Consider the following 20,259-nt stretch of genomic DNA (forward strand, 5'->3'; position numbering starts at 1 on the left):
ATTCTTCCTCTTGATTCTCTGCTTCATGATCGGCAGCTGCCAACATTTTGGCTCTCTTCATTAACTGAAAACTTATAATTGTATGTGAACAAGTCTTATAATTGTATGTGAACAAGTCTTAATTTCTCTTGAGAACTTTGAGTGCAGGGACCATTCTTGTTCATCTTTGTGTTTCTGGTGTTTGAAATTATTTCAAATGACCATGAACTATTGGTGGTCTCTTGATAGTCCACAGTAGCTATGGATGGTTATTAGTTGGTTCCAAGATACTGTCCAAAAGCTTCTTTTTTGAAGTTGGAAGCATATTTGAACAATTGAAACTTTAGCAAAATTGCTGTGTAGTATTGTATTTTAAAGGCAGATTTACATTATCAGTTATTTTGGTATTCATTTTGCCTGAAGCAACAGAACTTTAGTAATTGATTTCATAATCATTATTTCTAGATATACTGTACTGTTTAGCAGTATTGCTGCAAGTGAATGTAATTGGTAGTAGTTGATTCCCAGTTTGATGGTTAATGTGTTCTAAGGATTTTAAATTTAGATACATTTATCAGTTTGTTATTGAACATGGATTAGTGGGAAAGTTGCTTGGAAATAATAAAATTTTTTTTCTAACAGTAGAATACTAATTTGTATTCTCTGTTTTTATTAGGTAAGACTATCAGTAATAGAGTGATAGACACAGCCCAAATTTTTGCTACTGAGCAAGTATTTTATAAATACATTTATAAAACTGAATATTGCATACAGTTTTCTTTAAAGCACACATGCTTACCAATTAGAGTAAAAATAAAGTTTGTATTACAACATTCTTTTCCTTTTTTTCTTTCTCTTTTTAGGCCTCATTGCTACGATTTCAGAGTACCCTGGTAATAGCTGAGCATGCAAATGATACCCTAGCACCCATTACATTAAATACCATCACTGCAGCCAGTCGTCTTGGAGGTGAAGTGTCCTGTTTAGTAGCTGGAACCAAATGTGACAAGGTGAGAAATTTTTAAGGTCAACCATAGCAAATATAATCTCCATCAAGAGACAGGGAAAGATGGAGACAGAGAATTATGCTGAGGACTGTAACCCAAACTGGTCTCTGATCCTCATTAAATGCTGAATGTCACAACCGTTACTACGTGTGAAAAAAGGAACTAAAAGGTTTGCTCACCAGGCATTTTATCTTTTGAAACGAGGTAGAATACTTAATTTAGTTCCACTGGCACCATCATGTACCATCAGGTACCAAGTAGAGTGATAATATTTGAGTCCCCTTAGAGGTTAATAGCTGATCCCTTTTTGTATTGATGAATATGCTTGCTAATTGCTTTTAATTCCTGTAAGTGGTAAATCTGGAAAAAGTATCATGCGTGTTAATTTTTAATTGGTGTAAGAATTCAAGTGTAAGTATTATGCTTTCTAAACTATAGCTGCTACTAAAAGGTGTTCTTCATTTTGGTTGTTGTTGAAATAAGACAGTGACAGCTTTGTAAACTAACCCCCTGGAAAGGAGCTCTAATGTGGTATGCAGAGTCTGTACCTCTGGGCTGTAGTGTAGTTGAAATTGTGCTTCAATTAAGCTTACCCAGCTTGAGCCGCCCGTTCCCTCTCACTATACAGGAGTTGCCAGTTGTATAGCTGGGGGCTTGGACCTCAGAGGAAGAAATCCCTAATAGAGCATGTTTCTTTTTAGAGGATTTAATTTATTTTTTATTAAATGGCATTGTTGCAGAGCATGTGATATAATGCAGGTTCAGAATGTTAGTGTTGCTTCTGTCCATATTCTTATGTGAAATTGGTATCTTAAAAGAATGTATTCAAGCAGGTTTGCGGTTATGTGGATTTCTTTACCAAAATCCTGCTAACACTTGTTGAATCTTATATAGTTATTAACCACAATGTATGATGATATAGCTAAGCTATCTTTTTGGTTGCCCTACTTTCAGATATACTAGTTCTGGATTTGATTATTTATTTTGCTGTGATTTTAAATAATTATTCTAATATGACTTAAAAATATTTGATGCTATTTTATTTACATTATTTTGAGAAAGATCAAAGCAAATCATCTTTTCTTCAGTTACAATTTTATTGTCGTGTCACATTTTAATCTTAAAGAAAAACAATCAGTACCTGTATATAGAGACTCTGTTAATAGCCTAGGCGTATTTCAGTTTTATATTGTTTTCTGTAGCTATCATAAACAGCAAGTGACTCTTCTGTGTAGTGCCTGAAGTTTTTGCTGGTTTTTTCTTTTTTTTTAAAAAAAAGATGGTTTTGATAGTACAAGATTGTCTTCCAGTGAACACTTGATTCAGAAGAGGTGCTTTTGCACTGCATTCTTTCTTCAGTGAATATTGTTACAATCTTACCCTCCATCAAGGGGGAGGGGACAGGAGGCACAGCATTTTATGCCTACACCGCAGTGAATCAGCATGGAGGTAAACAAGAAGACAGTAGACCATAATATGATTACCATGTTTCTCCTAAAGCAGAAACTAGTTATGCTGTAATTAAAGAGATTTAAAAGAAGGAATTCTAATTGTCTTCTGTATACAGGAAGTCTGAGTGGTCAAAAAGCTTATCCAGAACCCCATCCTGATTCTGAACAGAAGAAATGAGGATTTCAAATACAAAATATTTTGCTTCATCATAGATAAATATATGTCAGTGAGTAGGAACTCAGTGGTTCACAGGGGACTGTTATATAAGATTTTCTTTATTGCCCAGATTCACTCACTAATTTTAAAATCAGCAGAAATTATTATTGCCAGATAAAGTGCAGTAGTCTGTATACCAATGTGGTTAACTCCTGTTCTTTAGCTCTAGGAACCCTGAGTCTGAAGTGTATTGGCTGTGTTGTTATTGTGAAAGAATCTAACTGTTGCTTCATTTTCACCATTTCTAAAATGATGAATTTACATTTGCACTGAGTGAAAGGAAAGAGCACAATGTACAACAAAATTTGAGTAGGCAGCTGTGTTGATTTTGGTTTATCAATTAGTACTTCTCTTTTTCAAGGCAGGAATTTTTGTTTAAGGTCAGTGGACAGTAAGATCAATTGGCTTAAGATTTTCTTTGTTAAATAATTTTTTAATTTCTCAAATAGTCCTTTTTCCCATAAGAACAGTTTTTACAGTTGGCCATTAAGATTTTATGCTCTGTTGATAATTGTAGTGGTGGATCTATCAGTATCTTTCTGTTAGATGGATAATTGAAAACTCTTTTATTCATAGGTGGCACAAGATCTCTGCAAAGTAACAGGTGTAGCAAAAGTTCTGGTGGCTCAGCATGATGTGTACAAAGGCCTCCTTCCAGGTGAGTTTTTCCAGTAGAAATAAATAAGTTTATGAATTTATGAAATAAGTAAAATACTATGAAATGTGTTTATCAAATGTGTTTAATTCTCAGAGGAACTGACACCATTGATTTTGGCAACTCAGAAGCAGTTTAATTACACACACATCTGCGCTGGAGCATCTGCCTTTGGAAAGGTGAGAAGATTGAGACTGGAATCTGATGTCACTACTTGGAAGCATTAGATTTCATTGTGCTGAAAATGTACAACAGACTTTGTTTAGATAGCTAATCCTGGCTTTCAGAATTAATGTGATAGTTTTGCTAAAATTTATTCTTTCAAGATTTTGTTATAATTTCTGTGAGAATGCTATCTCCAGGCTTTCCATTTTGTCACAGAGACAACTCTGTTCTTTCAAGATTTTGTCATAATTTATTAGAATGCCTCTTCCAGATTTTCAGATTTTGTTATGGAGAAAAACTCTATTTAAAAAAAAATCATTTTTCTTTAAAAACAATGTTGAACTTTCTCATTGTGTGAATGTCATTTGTATTAGTAACCCATCATAAGAGATGGCTTTGTTTGGGTGACTGATGGATATTTAGAAAGGCCAAATTTATCTACTTGGGGGATTTGGGAAGGGCTGTGTGGTGGCTGAAGACATCCTTAGGGTAGAGAAAGGTGTAATCTGATCATGTGCATTGTGATATGTCTGAAGAAAGAATGTGCTATGAGATGGGTCGTGGTCTGCAGGAAGTTTAAAAAAAGGGAGGGGGAATGTAGGGGGAGCCCAAGAGAAGGAATTTGTCAGTGGGTCTTTCTTGCTCTCCCTGTGACCATGGGTATTATTCTAGCTCCCTTTTCTTTTATCCCATTCTTAATAAGCTGCAGCTTGTAGCTTTTATTTTTACCTTTAAAGATGGTAAATTAAGTTGTACACGAATACATTCTTATTATAAAAGATGCATACAGTAAAGCAGTATGCAGAGCAAGGTATCACAATTCCCCTTTCTTATTCCCAGCTCTCTTCCCTCTTCCAAAGTACTGGTGTTAACAGTTGTACATTCTTTTAAGCCTTTTCCTGTGGATTTTCAAATTATAATAAATGTACTTTTTTTTTTTTTTTTTTTTTTTTTTACTTCTAGAATGTGATAGTATAGCATGAATTGTTTTGTGACTGGTGGTTTTCACTTAGGAGTATATCTTGAAAATATTTGCTCATAATGTGTCTATCTCATTTTTTAAATGGCTGCATAATATTTCATAGTTAGCCAAGGATGGACAGTTAGGTTGTTTCTAATTTTTTGTATTTATAAACTTTGCTGTGAAGAAACGTCCTTGTATATACCTTTGTATACATGGGCTGGTATTTATTTAGAACAGAGTTCTAGAAGTGAAATAGCTGGGTCAAGACTACGTGCTTTTAAAATGTTGATGTATATTGCTAAATTGCTCTCATGAAAGGATGCCTCAGTTTGCACTCCACCAGTTGCATAGCTTGCCAACACTTGCTATTGTACATTTTAACATTTCCCCCAATCTGATGTGTGAAAAATATATCTTTCAAAATTTTGCATTTCTCTGATTGATAGTGAGATCAAATATCTTTTCATATAGTTATCAGTCATTTAAATTTCTTTTTTGAATTGTCTTGATTTGACTTTTTTTCCTTTTACATTCACAATTGTAATTGATTTTTAAATATGAGTTTGGGGAATAAGATATAAGCTCTTTCATCAGCTAACCATGTCTAGTGGTAATAGCAGTGAGTTCCCAATACATTGATCCCTTTTCTTGCAAAATGAATAGTGTTTGTGAATATTTATATGTAGTGCAATATTGCTTCTAGACGTGAATCGCTGCAAACATGTAGGGATCTTGCACTGTCACCCATGTGAATTGCTCTAGTTTGTTTTTAAGCTCAGAATTATCACTTTGAATTCATTAAATTTTTTCTTTTAAGATTAGTAGAATTTCTGGGCAATAACAGAATTTGTAATCTACAATGTAAGTACATGAGTTTAATGAATAATTGTTCTTTTACTAATAACAGTGTGACAACAATTAGGTTGTCACATTGCAGCCTATCATAAGTTTTCCCATTTTTGTGTGGGGTTTGGTAATTGCTAAGTAAGATGGTTCTATATATATGATATATGACTCTGGGCTAGTCATTTACCTTCCTGAAATCTGTTTTCTGATATGTAAAATGATGCGGTTTGGCCAAGTGATGTCTATGATCTACCAACTAGAAATGTTAAAATGGAATGGGTTTTTTCTATGGCAGGTTTCACTTCCCTTGGAAATGATTAAGTCAGAGGCTTGACATCCAGCTCCTGTACTTTGGATTGTTGTACATGAGCATTGAACTAAAAGATCTTTATGGACCATTCCATCTCTGAGAGTTTGGTTCTGTGTTGGGTGATTTAAACAATTTCGTGAGTCTGAGTTTCTGTGATGACAGTTTACCTAAAAGATTGTTAAACCAAGAAGGGGTGTTTGTTGTATCTGATTAGCTAGATTTTAATACTCTAGCCTTGATTGCTATGTTGTGGCATATGGGAGTTTTGAGAACAAAGGTCACATAATAGTAGCTGTTGCTGCAGCCTCTGAATGGATTTGGAATGAGGAAGAGTCCATCAGATTAAGCTAAACAATTGGCTGTGTAACAGTTCTTCACCAATTGTGTTTTCAAGATACCACACCTTTGTACTGGTATGCTAGAGTTTAAAAATCTGTCATCTTTTTGTGCATCAAAAGAAAACTGTGTTAGTTATTGCCTCTCCTTCCCTGAAACCATGTGGTTGAGCCTGTTGGATAGTGTAGAAATAGATCTGTTTACCATCCATCCTCTCAGGACATTCAGACAGAAGATCAGACCTGGAAAAACATGTGCCTTTAAGTACTGTGGTAAATTTTTTTCAAGAAGTGCTAAAATAAAACAAGGGATAATAGAAGTACAAAGTACATTAAATTTCAAGTTTAGAAAGTTCTAAAATTTTAAAAAGAAGCACGGTCTGCGTATCATAAAATTTGTAAGAGAATCTGCTCAGCCAGGTAACAATATTCCAGCAGTATTTCCTGAACAATTTAAAGAAGGTGGCTCAGGAAAAAGAGTTACTTACTGAAGTAGGCTTTAAATGCTGACAAATTTGGTTTGTTTTAAAAGCACGTGTCTTCTAAACCTCTTATTTATCAAGTTAGAGCTATGTTTAATGGAATTTTAATTATCTTCCCAAGCCCTTTATTTCCTATGAAATCTTAATTTTTTCTAATTGTGGATTTATAAACTAGAGTACTTTTCAGTAGCTCTTTTATCATGGTTGAAAGGGGATTACTATATAACATAGGTAGCAATAGATTGAAAATTAGAAAATCTTTATAGATTTTCAGATGCAACAGGAGGAAATTTGATTCAGGCTTTTAACACTTGTTAGCATCGATTTATGTAGAACTGCTTATTAGATACGGGGCAGAGACACAAGAAGCAGAAGACACACAACCTCTGTTCTCAGGGTGCTTTATAAATTTAGTTGAGGGTCATATAGTATGTATATTAAAAAGTATTTTAAAACAAAATACACGTTAGTGCCAATTAAATAGTATAATTGTACATGCGTGCAAGAGGATGAAGAATAAAGGAGTGATTAGAGGATAATCCTGAGAGAATTCTTAGAGGAACAGAGAGTTTGGGGATGGAGTGAGGAGAGGAGCTTGAGTACTGTCATAATGAAAGTTTGCCTGCTAGAGGTAGTATCATGTGCTGAGTTTAGGAGATGCCATGGAGTAAGCTCTCTGTAGAAAGTAGTGTACAATTCACCTTTTCTATTTATGTGATCAAAGCAACACTTCACTTTTAAAATTACACGTAGATGGTGTCATCATCTAAGAGAACCTCTGAGTCTAGAAAGTATGGATATTCATTCTTCACTAACTGATTCTGTTTTAGAGCCTGAGAGTCAGAGAAATTTAGAGCAGAAGCATAGAGATTCTCTTCCTCTCTTTGTGAGGTGAAGTAACTAAGGCCTGGGAATATTGTGGCTTGCCCAATGGTCCCTGCTAGTGGGAGCAAAGTTACCACATGTATGTATTCCAAAGATGTTATATGCATATACAAGGAAAAGCACGTACATTAATTTTTGTTGAGATATATGTGTGTGTGTGTGTGTGTGTGTGTGTGTGTGTGTGTGTGTGTGTGTATAGAGAGAGAGAGGCATTGTGCTTTACTTTTCTCATTTTTAAAAATTATATGGATGAACTATAATTTATAAACCTATCCCCTATTGATGGACACTTAGGTTAGTTTTGGTCTTTTAAAATGCAACATCACTTTTTAAAAAGGTGAAAATGTCTGCTTTGAAATTTTTTGTTTCATGTACATTAAATAAACATATACAAGTATGTTCTTTCTCAGTATTTGAGAATTTTACTACTACTCTAAATATTTTTCTATATTATCTAAATTCAGTAGTCTATAACTGTCACACTTCATAAATGATGATCATTAAAGCAAATATCGTATCATAATTCAGCATACTGAGTTAAGGTAATTTATTGCTATAAAACTCTAATGTAGTTAGAGTAATCATCGACTCTTACTTATGCTCAAAGACTATCCAAAAAGTTGTGCTTGAAATTGTGATTTGTCTAAAGATGCATGTGAAATACAAAAGATTCAAATTAAAATTTCTACAGAATTTCCATTTAGAGAATGTTATTGCTTATACTTTATAGCCATCCATCAGCATGTATGTGTGTAACTCACTACTTATTTTGCTTTTAGAACCTTTTGCCCAGAATAGCAGCCAAACTTGATGTTGCCCCTATTTCTGACATCATTGCAATCAAATCACCTGACACATTTGTGAGAACCATTTATGCAGGTGAGTACCCAAGGAAAATAATTAATCAGTATGTTAAATTTTTGGAAACTTTAAAAGAAGAGATTAATCTTGAAGATAGGATTTTGAAATATGGACCATCTTAAAGATTTCTGAGGAAAATCTTAGTCTTAGAATTGCTGCTGGACCATGACATGACATTCTCTCTGGTAAATCTGGAACACACTTCTTTCCTTCCTGATCATTCAGTGTACAGAGTGAGATTTTTCCAGTGATCAATAAAAATTAGATTTACTATTTAGTATATTTTGTAAGTGGCACCTGGAAAAGAAAATTTTCTATTTTTTTAAGTAGTATTTTCTTTTTTTTTTTTTTTAACATCTTTATTGTAAAGTAGTATTTTCAGTCTTCTTTGCTGCTTCTACTTCATTTCCATCTGCATTACGATATTCATTTTGGTATCTCTTTAGTTGATCTTTTGGTAAGCATGCTGGTCTCTAGTGGGGCTGGAGAAGGCAGTGAACTCTTTGTTCTTTCTGATCGAAGTTGTGTGTTTCAGTATAAATGGGCAATTCTCAAATCAGATCTTTCATCGCTAGTAGTGTTTAAAGGAAAATATTTGGTCATAGTTTAGGTCACTCTTAATGTGATTGCTAATCCATAAGAAATGTTTCAAATCCTTTAAAAGTCTTGATGCATCACACTTCCTGTCCTTTATGCCTGATCATGTTTTCACTTATTTTCCTCCCTTAGCAAGGCATAGTAGCTTCGTTCTTAGTAAGTTGTTGCAGCTCATGTTGTTGAGTTACTGATTATGTTGTTTTTGGAGAAGGAAGCTTTTGTTTATATTCCTTTTAGGAAGAGTGTACCTGATTAGTGTGACTGCCTTTTCCAGTTTGTTTCTTCCACGCAGGTCAGCACTTGTTCTATTTTTAAAGACATCCAAGGTTATACAGAGAGCCACTGATATGTTTCTTCAGTGTGTAGTCCTTTATCCTATACTTAGTAAAGGTAGAAAACAAGTAACTGGTCTACAGTTATTTCTTCCTTCTCTTTGTGAAGTAAATTCTGAACTTCAAAGGAATATTTGGGAGGTTTTTTGCCTTTCATGGTGGTTTTTTAAAAATAAATGTGCATTACAGGAAATGCTTTATGTACAGTGAAGTGTGATGAGAAAGTGAAGGTGTTTTCTGTCCGAGGAACATCTTTTGAAGCTGCAGCAACAAGTGGAGGTAGTGCCAGCTCAGAAAAGGGTGAGTGTTCCTTTGAATTTGTTTGTATTTATTTCAGTTTTTTAGTTTTTAGCTCAGAGATTATATTAGAATAAGAGAAGGCTTCTAGTTAAATTTCTAATGCAGAGTGTTTGAGAGCTCAATCTAAATATTATTCCCAAGTTTATACAAAAATAAGAAATATTTATATCATTTTTGGTCCTCGGATATTTGCTTTGGTGTACCTCAGAAGGGTGGGGGGGGGCATTAAGATTAATCCGTTATGTTGATGTAAAGATTTTTTACTCCCCTCTCACTGTTGCCTGTTATAATAGAGATTCAATATAATGGAATAATGTAATAATAGTAAACTTATGGAAGGTGTTATACTTTAACATATACAGTATCTTGTTGAACCCCATAGAGAGAGGCTTATTCCAATTTTATAGCTAGACTCAGAGAGTTAAATGACTTCTCAATGAGCTAATGAGGTGAAGGCTGGAATCTAGTTGTCTTTCATAAAATCAGAGAGAATGAAATTAGTGGCATAAAAAATTCACAGTAACTAGCAAAGTTAAATTTCCTGGAATTAATTCTTTGTGTATTTCTCTTAAAAATTTTTTTACTGTAGAACTTGAATTCATGCTCTATGTTTTGTTATATGTATCAATATATGCAGCATCAAGTGCTTCCCCAGTGGGGATATCAGAATGGCTTGACCAGAAATTAACAAAAAGCGATCGACCAGAGCTAACAGGTGCCAAAGTGGTGGTATCTGGTGGTAAGTGGAATATTGTAATTTATTAATTTTAAAAAATGATGTAAACTTAAAATACTTTCCTTTTATTAGTACTCATTTAAGAGGAGCACAGGTGTTTTTTCAAATGTAAGAAGTAGGTAAGTTGCGAATATTAGTCCCATTTTACCGATTAGGAAAATGAAATCATGAGTTTAATACACAGTTTGGACTTTCTGTTGCAAATCTGTGTCATTGGCACCAGGGGGAGCATGGTACAAATCTCTGAACTCCATAGCTTTGTCTTTTTGACTGACTTCTGTGTTATTCAGAAGAGTATGGTTGACTTCTGAAATCACAGAAAGAACTGGTTGGAATCTCAGGGCTGTGCTGTGTGATTCCCACCTTTCATTCTACTTTGAAAGACCTCCAGTGCAGTCCAGGTCTCGCTGTGTTGTATGATTCCCACCCTTCACTCTTCTTTGAAAGACCTCCAGTGCAGTCCAGGTCTCTATGGATAACTCTTTGAAAGTTTTTTCACATTTAGTATCAAAGCTGTTAATATTGCACAAGACTTGCTTCTTTTTGTACGTCATGTTTCTTACTTAAAAAAAAAAAAAAGACCAAGAAACAAACAAAAAGGCCCACATTTTATAGCCTGCTGGCTTTTTAAAAAAATAACTGCTGTGATTTAAAAATTTTCCCAAACTAAACATCAAATGAAATAATTAAACTTCCATACAGCCTCCTATTGCAAGTGGCATTGAGAGGAAATAATTTAATATTTCAAAAAAGGTATATCTGAATAGTTTATTCACTTATTTTTTTAAGAAATGTTTATTGGGTATATGTTCTCTGCCAGGCCCATTGCAAAGTGCTGAAGAAACAAAGAGGAAAAGGCAGCTTGTTCTTGCTGTTGAGTTGAAAGTCTAGTGGAATGACTTCCATGAAAATAATAACTTCTTTCAGTTGTTCAGCTAAGTATTGCTAAATATAGCAGTGACCAAGATAGGTAAGGATCTTGTATTGAAAGAGTTTTTCTTCTAGTGGGGAAGACTGATTTTAAAGACTGATTATACCATTAGTTAACCAGTTAGTTAATTACAGTAGTGTTGAATGCTTTATAGGAGAAGTACAGGAGTATCATGGGAGAACTCAGGAAAGGCTTTATAGAGGAGATGGTAGTTGTGTAATATGAAGATTCACTCATGTATACGAAGTTCAAAATTTTTATGGAATGGAGTTTATATTTGCTCAATTTTTTTTTTCATCTTTTTAAATGAGGTCGGGGTTTGAAGAGTGGAGAGAACTTTAAATTGTTGTACGATTTGGCAGATCAACTACATGCTGCAGGTAAAGTTACTTTCCTTAGTAGAAAAATGTTCCCATTTCGTTGGAAATATTTTTTCTTCATTATTTCTTTTGTATATAAGTCATTCAAAGCTGCAGATTTTTTGCTTTCTCTGGTTTTCAACTTTTCTCTCTGAAACAGTTTTTCTTAGTCTCCAAGTAAATGGTGTAGCGTTCAGTGAAGAGAGGTTGTCTATGTTCTTTTTTTATTATTTATATGACACACTTAACATTTGCCACATTTTAGTAGTTTTTTCCATTAAAAAAAAAATTAAATGTCAGCTTCATTGCCTACTTCAGATTCAGGAATGCCTTATTTTTCCCTTTATTGGTGGTCTAACATAAATCTCTCATACAAGTAGAAACTAACATTTAACATTATTTTTTTAAATTTATAGGGAAGAGACATCTTGTTATTAAAAGTATATTGAGAATGGAATGATGTTTTTTGAAAAATCAGAAAACTAAAAATATTTTAGTTTTTAATTATACAACCATTACATGAATATGTTCTTCTTTTTATAAAAATATCTGTTTTGTTCTCCCCCCTTTTGAGAGTTTTGTGTATAACTTTCTAAACTTTTCCTGTGCTTTTATATTACCTAATATGTGTACCCATAGAAACAGTTATGGTTTTGTCTGAATAAAGGCAGGATATCGACTCTTTATAATCAGATGGTGGTATTTGACTGAGGATATTTCATTCATTCATTCATTCACCGAACAAATATTTATCAAGTGTCCGCCATTTGGCAGGCACTATTTTAGGAGCTAAGCGAAAGCAATGAACAAAATAAGCAAAATTATTCTCTTACAGCTCTAGAGGCCACAGGTGTGTTGACATCAAGGTGTTGGCAGAGCCACACTCCCTCTGGGGGTGAATCTGTTTGTTTCCAGTTACCAGAGGCTGCCTTGGCATCCCTGGGCTTACGGCCGCATCACTCCAGTTTCTGCCTCTGTCCTCATATTACTTTCTTCTCTCTGTATCTGTTTCATATCTCCTTCTGTGTCCTTCTTACAAGGATACTGTGATGACATTTAGAACCCACCTAGATAATTCAGGATAAGTGCCTTCTCCCAAGATCCTTAATTTTTTATCCTATCTGCTGTCATACAGGTAATATTCACAGGTTCTGGGTATTAGAAAGTGACTATATCTTTGGAGAGGCCATTTTTCTGCCTACTACAGACAGTAAACACAATAAATTAGTAAATAATATAGTGTGTTAGAGGGTAGTAAATGCTATGAAAATAATAGAACAGGAAAAGGAGAAGGAGGAGGATTGGAGGGGGAGGATTGCAGGTTTAAATAAGCTGGTCAGAGTATGCCTTAATGAGGAGACATCCGAATAAAGGTTTGAAGAAAGTAAGGAAGCAAGTCATGAGGAAATCTGAGAGAGAGTGTTTCAGGTAGAGGGACCAGTAAAGTGCAAAGGGCTTTTTGCTAAGGCAGGAAGGTGTCTGGCCTCCGTGATGAATAACAAGGAGGCCAGTGTGGCTGGAATGAAAAGTGCAGAAAGGGAGAGTGGTAAGAGATAAGATTGGGAGTAATAGACCAGATCACATAGGGCTTGTAGGCCTTCGTAAGGAGATTGGTTTTCTCTGAGTAAAATGGGGAACCATTGAGCAAAAGAGTTGCATGATCTGACATATATTAAAAGCATCAGTCTGGCTACAGTTTTGAGAATAGACTATAGGGTGATAAGTCCAGTAACAGGGAGATCAATTAGAAGACTGTTTTAATCATTCAGTGAGAGATGCTCATGGTTTGGACCGGGTTAGTAGCTGTAGATGTGGGGAGAAAGAGTTTTGGGATATATATTTGAACGTAGAACCATTGGGATTTCCTGATAGACTGAATATAGATTATGAGGAAAAGTTTTTATCTGGCAGCTGGTAGGATGGAGTTGCCATTAGCTGAGATGGGGAATACCCCAGGTGGCACAGTTTCCAAGGATAGACCAGCAGTTGAGTTTTGGGCATGCATTCAGGCCACCATATGTGCAGGTTCTGCATCCATGGATTCAGCCAACCATGGATCAGAAATATTCGGGGCGGGGGCTTCCCTGGTGGCGCAGTGGTTAAGAGTCCGCCTGCCGATGCAGGGGACACGGGTTCGTGCCCTGGTTCAGGAGGATCCCACATGCTGCGGAGCGGCTAGGCCCGTGAGCCATGGCCGCTGAGCCTGAGCGTCCGGAGCCTGTGCTCCGCAATGGGAGAGGCCACAACAGTGAGAGGCCCACGTACTGCAAAAAAAAAAAAAAAAAAAATTCGGGGGGAAGAAATTCCAGAAAGTTCCAAAAAACAATATGAATTTGCCTTGCACTGGCAGCTGTTTATATAACATTTACATTGTATTTATAATTATTTACATAGCATTTACATTATTCAGTATTATAAGTAATTTAGAGATGATTTGAAGTATAGGCATTGCACTTCGCAGATATTACATTTTTTACAAATTGAAGGTTTGTGGCAACCCTGCTTTGAGCAAGCCTATTGGTGCTATTTTCCCAACAGCATTTGATCACTTAATGTCTCTTGTGTCACATTTTGGTAATTCTCGCAATATTTCAAACTTTTTCATTACTGTTATATTTGTTATGATATGTGATCAGTGACCTTTGATGTTACTATTGCAAAAAGACTGTGACTTGCTGAAGGCTCAGATGATGATTAACATTTTTTAGCAATAAAGTATTTTTAAATTAAGGTACGTACATTATTTGTTAGACATAATGCTATTTCACATTTAATAGACTACAGTATAGTATAAACATAACCTTTATATGCAAAAAAATCCATGTAACTTGCTTTACTGTGGTGGTTTGGAACCGAACCAGCGATATCTCTGAGGTATGCCTGTGTACGTAGGTTATATGCAAATATATGCCATTTTATTGTACATAAGGGATTTGAGCATCCTTGGATTTCAGTATCCTTGTGGGGCGGGGTTCCTGAAACCAGTCCCCTGCGGATACTGAAGAATGACTGTACTAAGTTTTGAGATGTCTAATAATAGACATCCTAATAGAGATGTCAATTAAGCAATTGGTATAGGAATGTGGAGTTCAAAAGTTTGGGCTGGAGATAGAAATTTGGAAATCAATTGCGTTTCTTTGGCATTTGAAGCCATGAGACCAGATGAACTCACCAAGGGAACTAACTGAGTGTAGATATAGAAGAGGTCCCAGGACTAAGCCTTAGACTCTGCAAGATTAAGAGGTAGGGGAGAAGGGGAGAACGAAGACCAAAAGGAATGGGTAAGTAAGGCAGGAAAATCAGGATAGAGAGTATGATGTTTTGGAATCCAAATGAAGTGTTTCAGTAAGGGAAAGAGTGATGACCTATGTCAAATGCTGCAAGGACGGAAGGTCAAGGAAGGTGAGGACTGAAAGGTGACTAATTGATTCAGCCACTTAGAAGTCATTGGTGACTTTGAGCAGTTTTAGTAATGGGGGTGGTGGGTAGTGGGGGCGAAAACCTGATTGGAGTGGGTTTAAAAGAATGGTCCTAGGTAGTAGTTACCTGGTTGTATTCACTTTATGATCAGGCATTGAGCAGTAGCACGTTTGTGATTTGTGTGCTTTTGTGTATGTGTGTTATATCTTAATAAAAAAGTTTTTAGAAATAGAATGGGAGGCCTGGCATTGGAGACAGTGAATGCAAACAACTCTTTAGAGGCTTTTAACTATATGGGAGAGCAGAGAAATAGACAGTAGCTAGAGGGGGAGTGGGACGAACAGAGGGACTTTTTAAAGATTGGACAAATAATAGCATACTTACATGCTGATAGGAGTGCTTCAGTTAAGAGGGAGAGATTAATCATACACGAGATAGACAGGAGAGTTACTGGAGGGATGTTCTTGAGTAGACGAGAGAGAATATGAACACAGCTGCAGGTTGATGGGTGAATGTGTTAGTTGGAGCATGTGGAAACTCTTCTGATTGTTTCAACTTTTTCAGTGAAATAGGCAGAATCTTAAAGAGTATTGGAAGTTTGAAGAGAGAAGGAAAGATATGAAATTATATCGATAGTTTAAGAAAGATGGAGAGAATTAAGGCCTATTTATTTAAAGGAAAACCCAGTTAACATGGCTGAGTATTGGTGTTTTTCTCCAGCCATGCAGAACTATAGTAGGACAGGTATGGAAAAGGTGGAAAGATTGCTTAATCAGTAACCAGAGATGGAGGATTTCCACTTGAGTGTGATGGTACAAGAGGAGGGCAAAGAAATTAAAGACATTTGCAGAGGAGTGATTAGAGTCACTGATCATAGAAATTAAGCTGGGTAAAGAAAGAAGAGAGAACATGAGGGGAGAGAGGGACAATGAATACAATTGTGGATCCCAGTGTGGTCAGAGGGTTGTTGGAGTAGGGTACTAAAAATAGTCAGCTAGAAAGGGGAGGTCACAGAGAGACTTTGGAAATCAAGATTATTGAGGGATGTTGCTAATGGGCTGGTTGGGGATATGACCATGGGCAGAGTGAAGGACAAGATGACTGGAGGAGAGTTGCTCAAGGAACTGAGAAGCCAGGGTGTCAAAGTCTTCAAGAATTAAGACTAGTATTGGAGAAAGTGACAAAGACCCAGAAGCTAAAAATCATTGAGGAATGAAGGGGATTGACCTGCTGGTTGATAGATGACACAGCAATATATGGGTGACATGATCTGATGACATGAGATTCGAAGCTGAAGGGTTTTAAGGAGGGAGGAGGGGAAACTTTCTGAGAGTGGCAGTGAGGGCCTGGTGTACCACCTCTAGGCCCAGTGGTATGAAGATGGTGGCAGGCAAAGCAACATCTGCTGGAGAGGGCTGCAGGGGAATCCTTGTCCTCAGGGAACATTTAGACAGATAGGTGGAAGATACAGAGACTTGTGGTTTGCTGGTATCAGGCTGTGAATTCCAGAAATCATAGTGTAAGATTTCAGGAATTGGGGAGCCATGGGAGAAGGTGCAGATTGGGGAGCATGCAGGGCATTGTGGGGATCAGTGTATGGGTTATGAAGGATAACCTTTGAGTCTGGGGCTTGTTGCAGTGACTAATGTAAGTGAAGGGCAGAATGTGATCAGTCCTGACTGACTCATGATAGGTAGTGGAGGTGAGTCTGTGAGTGTTAAGAGGTAGTGAGGAGTATTCACTAGGGCTCCCCCTTTTTGTCCTCTCTAGATGGAGATGAAGAGGACCTGAGGCTCATTGTTGACCCCTGCTGGGAGTGGGGTACCTTTTCTCCAAGTACAGGGCCCCTTTTGACTCCTGCTGAATGAGGATAGAAGGCTAGTTAAATTCTCATTTTTATTTTTAGATAGAAAATACTGGTTAAGCCTTTATCTTGTGTTGTATGTAACTCTTTTCTTTATCTGGTCCTAGGGGTAAAGATATTATAATACCTTTCTTTAAAAGCTGTGAAGTTACAGTGTAAAGGAGCATTATATAATGACGTCCCAAACAGGTTATAATGTATGTTTTATGTATGTACTATATCAATCTTTTTTTTTTTTTTTTTTTACTGTTATCAGTGAATATTCCAACTAGTTGAATAATAGAGCTTAAAAAAATGACAAATATTTTTTCCTTAGTTGGTGCGTCTCGTGCTGCTGTTGATGCTGGCTTTGTTCCCAATGACATGCAAGTTGGACAGACAGGAAAAATAGTAGCACCGGTAAGTATCGCAATAAAATACGCCATGCAGAATTCTATGGGGATAAGAACTGTATATATTTGTGGAACAATCATCCCTGTGATTGGTGCCCTATTCAATGTACCTAAGCAGTTAGCCATTACCATGGTGAATGTGTCCTTCTCACAGGTCTGTGGATTTCTTGGCCTCAGTAAAACACAGAGCAGTTCTTAAATCCAGCATTGTTTTTCACATTTTTTAAAGCAGTGGAATAGTTTGTCAAATTTATGTCACAACACTAAATATAAAATTGATAGAAGCAGCATTTTATTATTAAATGGATTTTACAAGTTCACGTTAACATTTATTTACCATAAAGCCTATATATTATAAAATCTATCAGTAAAACTGATGAATCTATATTAATGAACACAGAATCTCAAAATTGGGAGCCGTGAGTGACAACTGTGGTCTTATATCTTCCTGAACACCTAGTTTATTTCTGTATTATGTCTAGTTGCATGAAATTCAGAAAATTCTTATCCATAGGGGTAAGTGATACTAGACTATTCAGTTAAAACTATCCAAAACTTACAAAAGGAATACTTTGGTTTCAAAGTTGAATCACTAACAATATCTAATGATTGTTCACATTTCTTAGATGATTCAGGTTTTCAGTGAATACAGTTCTCAGCCAGTTTAAGTCTTTATTGTGTGGAGGAAAATGAATTTTTTTATATATTTCAAAATTTTTTTAATGTATTTCAAAATTTTTTTAATGTATTTCAAAACAGGATATTAAGTCATATCTGTTTTTAAAAATCTCATATCTCAGTGCCCTGTTCCATCAGAGGTTCATTCAAAGTTTCAAAATAGGCAAAAAATTTGTCTTGCTTTTGAAGTTTGTTTTGAAGAGTGTTCAGTCTTTTGCCCATTTTAAAATTGGGTTCTTTGTCTTTTTATTGCTTCTTTATTCACTTTCTTTTGAAGAGCAGAAATTTTTAATTTTTATAAGATCTAACGTATTGATGGTTAATGCTTTTTGTGTTATTCAGCTTATTTGAAGTCAGATAAGATCTCAGAATGTAAAATAGTTACTCAGTAAACAAAGTCACAAAACCATGTGACCCATTTGCTTGTGATACTGCATTAGTCAGGCTGTGAGAGCATTTATTGAGCAAGTAAGCTCAAGCCTTCCCTAGCATTTAATGAGCTGTGGCACATAGGTATTTTTTTGGTAGAAATCTTGTTTGTCCTAGTTTACATGAATAGATAATCTTTAGGCTTGAATTTATTTACAAAAAATCAGACCCACAACCTTCCTAATCAATAATACTTCTACAAGGAAGTATGGTGGGAGACAAACTTTTATTTACATTGACTTTTCAGTAACAACACACTTGTTATTAAGTAGGATAGCAGAATGACAGGGAATGACCAGTGGCATCCTTACCTGTATTGTAAATAAATGCCATACAGTCAGCTTTCTTCAACATTACTGTCATGAATATAGGATTATTGAAAATTTTTCATAAGGAATTTAAATACATTAAAGGCTTTGAAGACTTTCTTTAACATAAATCATGTAAGCCCCAGAGATTCTGATTCATTAACTCTGAGTTAGAGTTTGACATGTATATATATGTGTACATATTTATTTTTGTGTGTGTGTGTGTATTTTTCTTTAAGACTTTAAAGCCTTTTTGAGATGATCTCAAGTTTACAGAAAACTTTCAAGGACAGAGTAAAAGCCTTTATTTTTGTGGACTATTTGAGAGTAAGTTGCTGAGATGATTCTCCATCATCTCCAAATATGTAGGACATTGTCCTATAAAGCCACAATACAACTTTTAAAATTAGGAGATTAACATCAATTTACATTAATACTATCTAATCATCAGACCTTGTTCAGGTTTTGCCAGTTGTCCCAATAATGTCCTATATAGCAAAAGGATGTATTTCATACTATCAGATGGTACACAGTTTCATTGTGTCTTATTAGATTTTCACTTTGACCATTTGGTTAAATTTTTCATAAGGAATTTAAATATATTAAAGGCTTTGATATCTGTCAAACCTCTCCACTGTAAAGTTATTTTTCCCTTTGTAATTAATAAGTGTTTTATGAGGAGGTACTTTGAAATGATGTGAATATTCCAGTTCTCCTCACTTTCAGTTTATTTATTTATATTTATTTATAAATGAATGTTAAATAAATATTCATTTCTTTATAATAGGACTTATGGTTCCTGTTTTATTCAATGGGTGAAAATCTGTTGTTATTATTTTAATTGATGTAAAAATTGTTCCACATTTGGCCAGTGAGAACCCCTTCAAGGTGGCTTCTGTATCTTCTTGACATGTTCCCATAATTCTTTGAGGCCTTTCTTACTTACTGGCAGAGTAAGATGTTCCAGGCCTTTTGTACCTTTCCTATCCCAGCCCTGGCATCAGTCTTTTCTCCAGGGAGTCCTGGCTCCTTTTAGTGAAGAATAGTATGAAGCTGACATCTGGATATTAATTGTGCTCGTTGCTATTCCCAGGACCCCTCAGTGAAAAAAGCTAGGGAATGTGTGTAGGTATGTATATATGTATGCAGATATACACACATATGTATTCATACACACATACAAACATTTATATCTATTTCACTATCAGTCTATCTACATTGAAAACCATGAGTTCACAGTGACATCACCAATTCCAGTCCAAGGTCAATTCTGACTCTCCCTTTCCCTGTTTGTAATGCCTTTCATTGGCAGTAAAAAACCTGGACCCTGCCAATACGCTAACCTGCACAAATGCTCTCCTTGCCCCACTCAGGCTCCCACACCCTGCACTGAACATTCAGCCCTCCTATATAGATAACCCTACCTACCTTGCTTGGACTCTGACACCCCTCTGGATCATTTCTTGCCAAAGTAGTTGTACAGTTTTATATTTTCACCAACTATGTATCTGGGTTCCACTTGCTCCTCATTTTCACCAACATTTGGTATTTTAGCTGTTCAGGTGCTTGTGTAGTGGTGTACTTTATTGTGGTTTTAATTTGCATTTTCCTGATATCTGTGATGATGAACACTGTTGTGTTATTGGCCACTCAGATGTCTTCCTTACAAAGTATCTGTTCAGATGTATGGCACCTTTTTTATTGAATTGCTTGTCTTTTTGTTATTGGGTTGTAGAAGTTTTTTAAAAAATCTATT

At 35.7% G+C, this 20,259-nt stretch overlaps 1 protein-coding gene across 1 annotated transcript in view; it reads left to right on the forward strand.

Annotated features, from left to right (window-relative positions):
- The window catches only part of ETFA (electron transfer flavoprotein subunit alpha), an 85,624-nt gene that overhangs the window by 12,890 nt on the left and 52,475 nt on the right, over positions 1 to 20,259 (forward strand). The window contains exons 2-9 of the mRNA XM_019950292.2: positions 843 to 989; positions 3,231 to 3,312; positions 3,406 to 3,488; positions 8,076 to 8,175; positions 9,276 to 9,386; positions 10,024 to 10,125; positions 11,365 to 11,433; positions 17,013 to 17,095. Coding sequence (XP_019805851.1) covers positions 843 to 989; positions 3,231 to 3,312; positions 3,406 to 3,488; positions 8,076 to 8,175; positions 9,276 to 9,386; positions 10,024 to 10,125; positions 11,365 to 11,433; positions 17,013 to 17,095 — 777 coding nt within the window. The remainder of the gene's footprint in view (positions 1 to 842; positions 990 to 3,230; positions 3,313 to 3,405; positions 3,489 to 8,075; positions 8,176 to 9,275; positions 9,387 to 10,023; positions 10,126 to 11,364; positions 11,434 to 17,012; positions 17,096 to 20,259) is intronic.

This window comes from Tursiops truncatus, chromosome 2 (assembly GCF_011762595.2).
Source record: "Tursiops truncatus isolate mTurTru1 chromosome 2, mTurTru1.mat.Y, whole genome shotgun sequence".
NCBI classification, from domain to species: Eukaryota; Metazoa; Chordata; class Mammalia; order Artiodactyla; family Delphinidae; genus Tursiops; species Tursiops truncatus.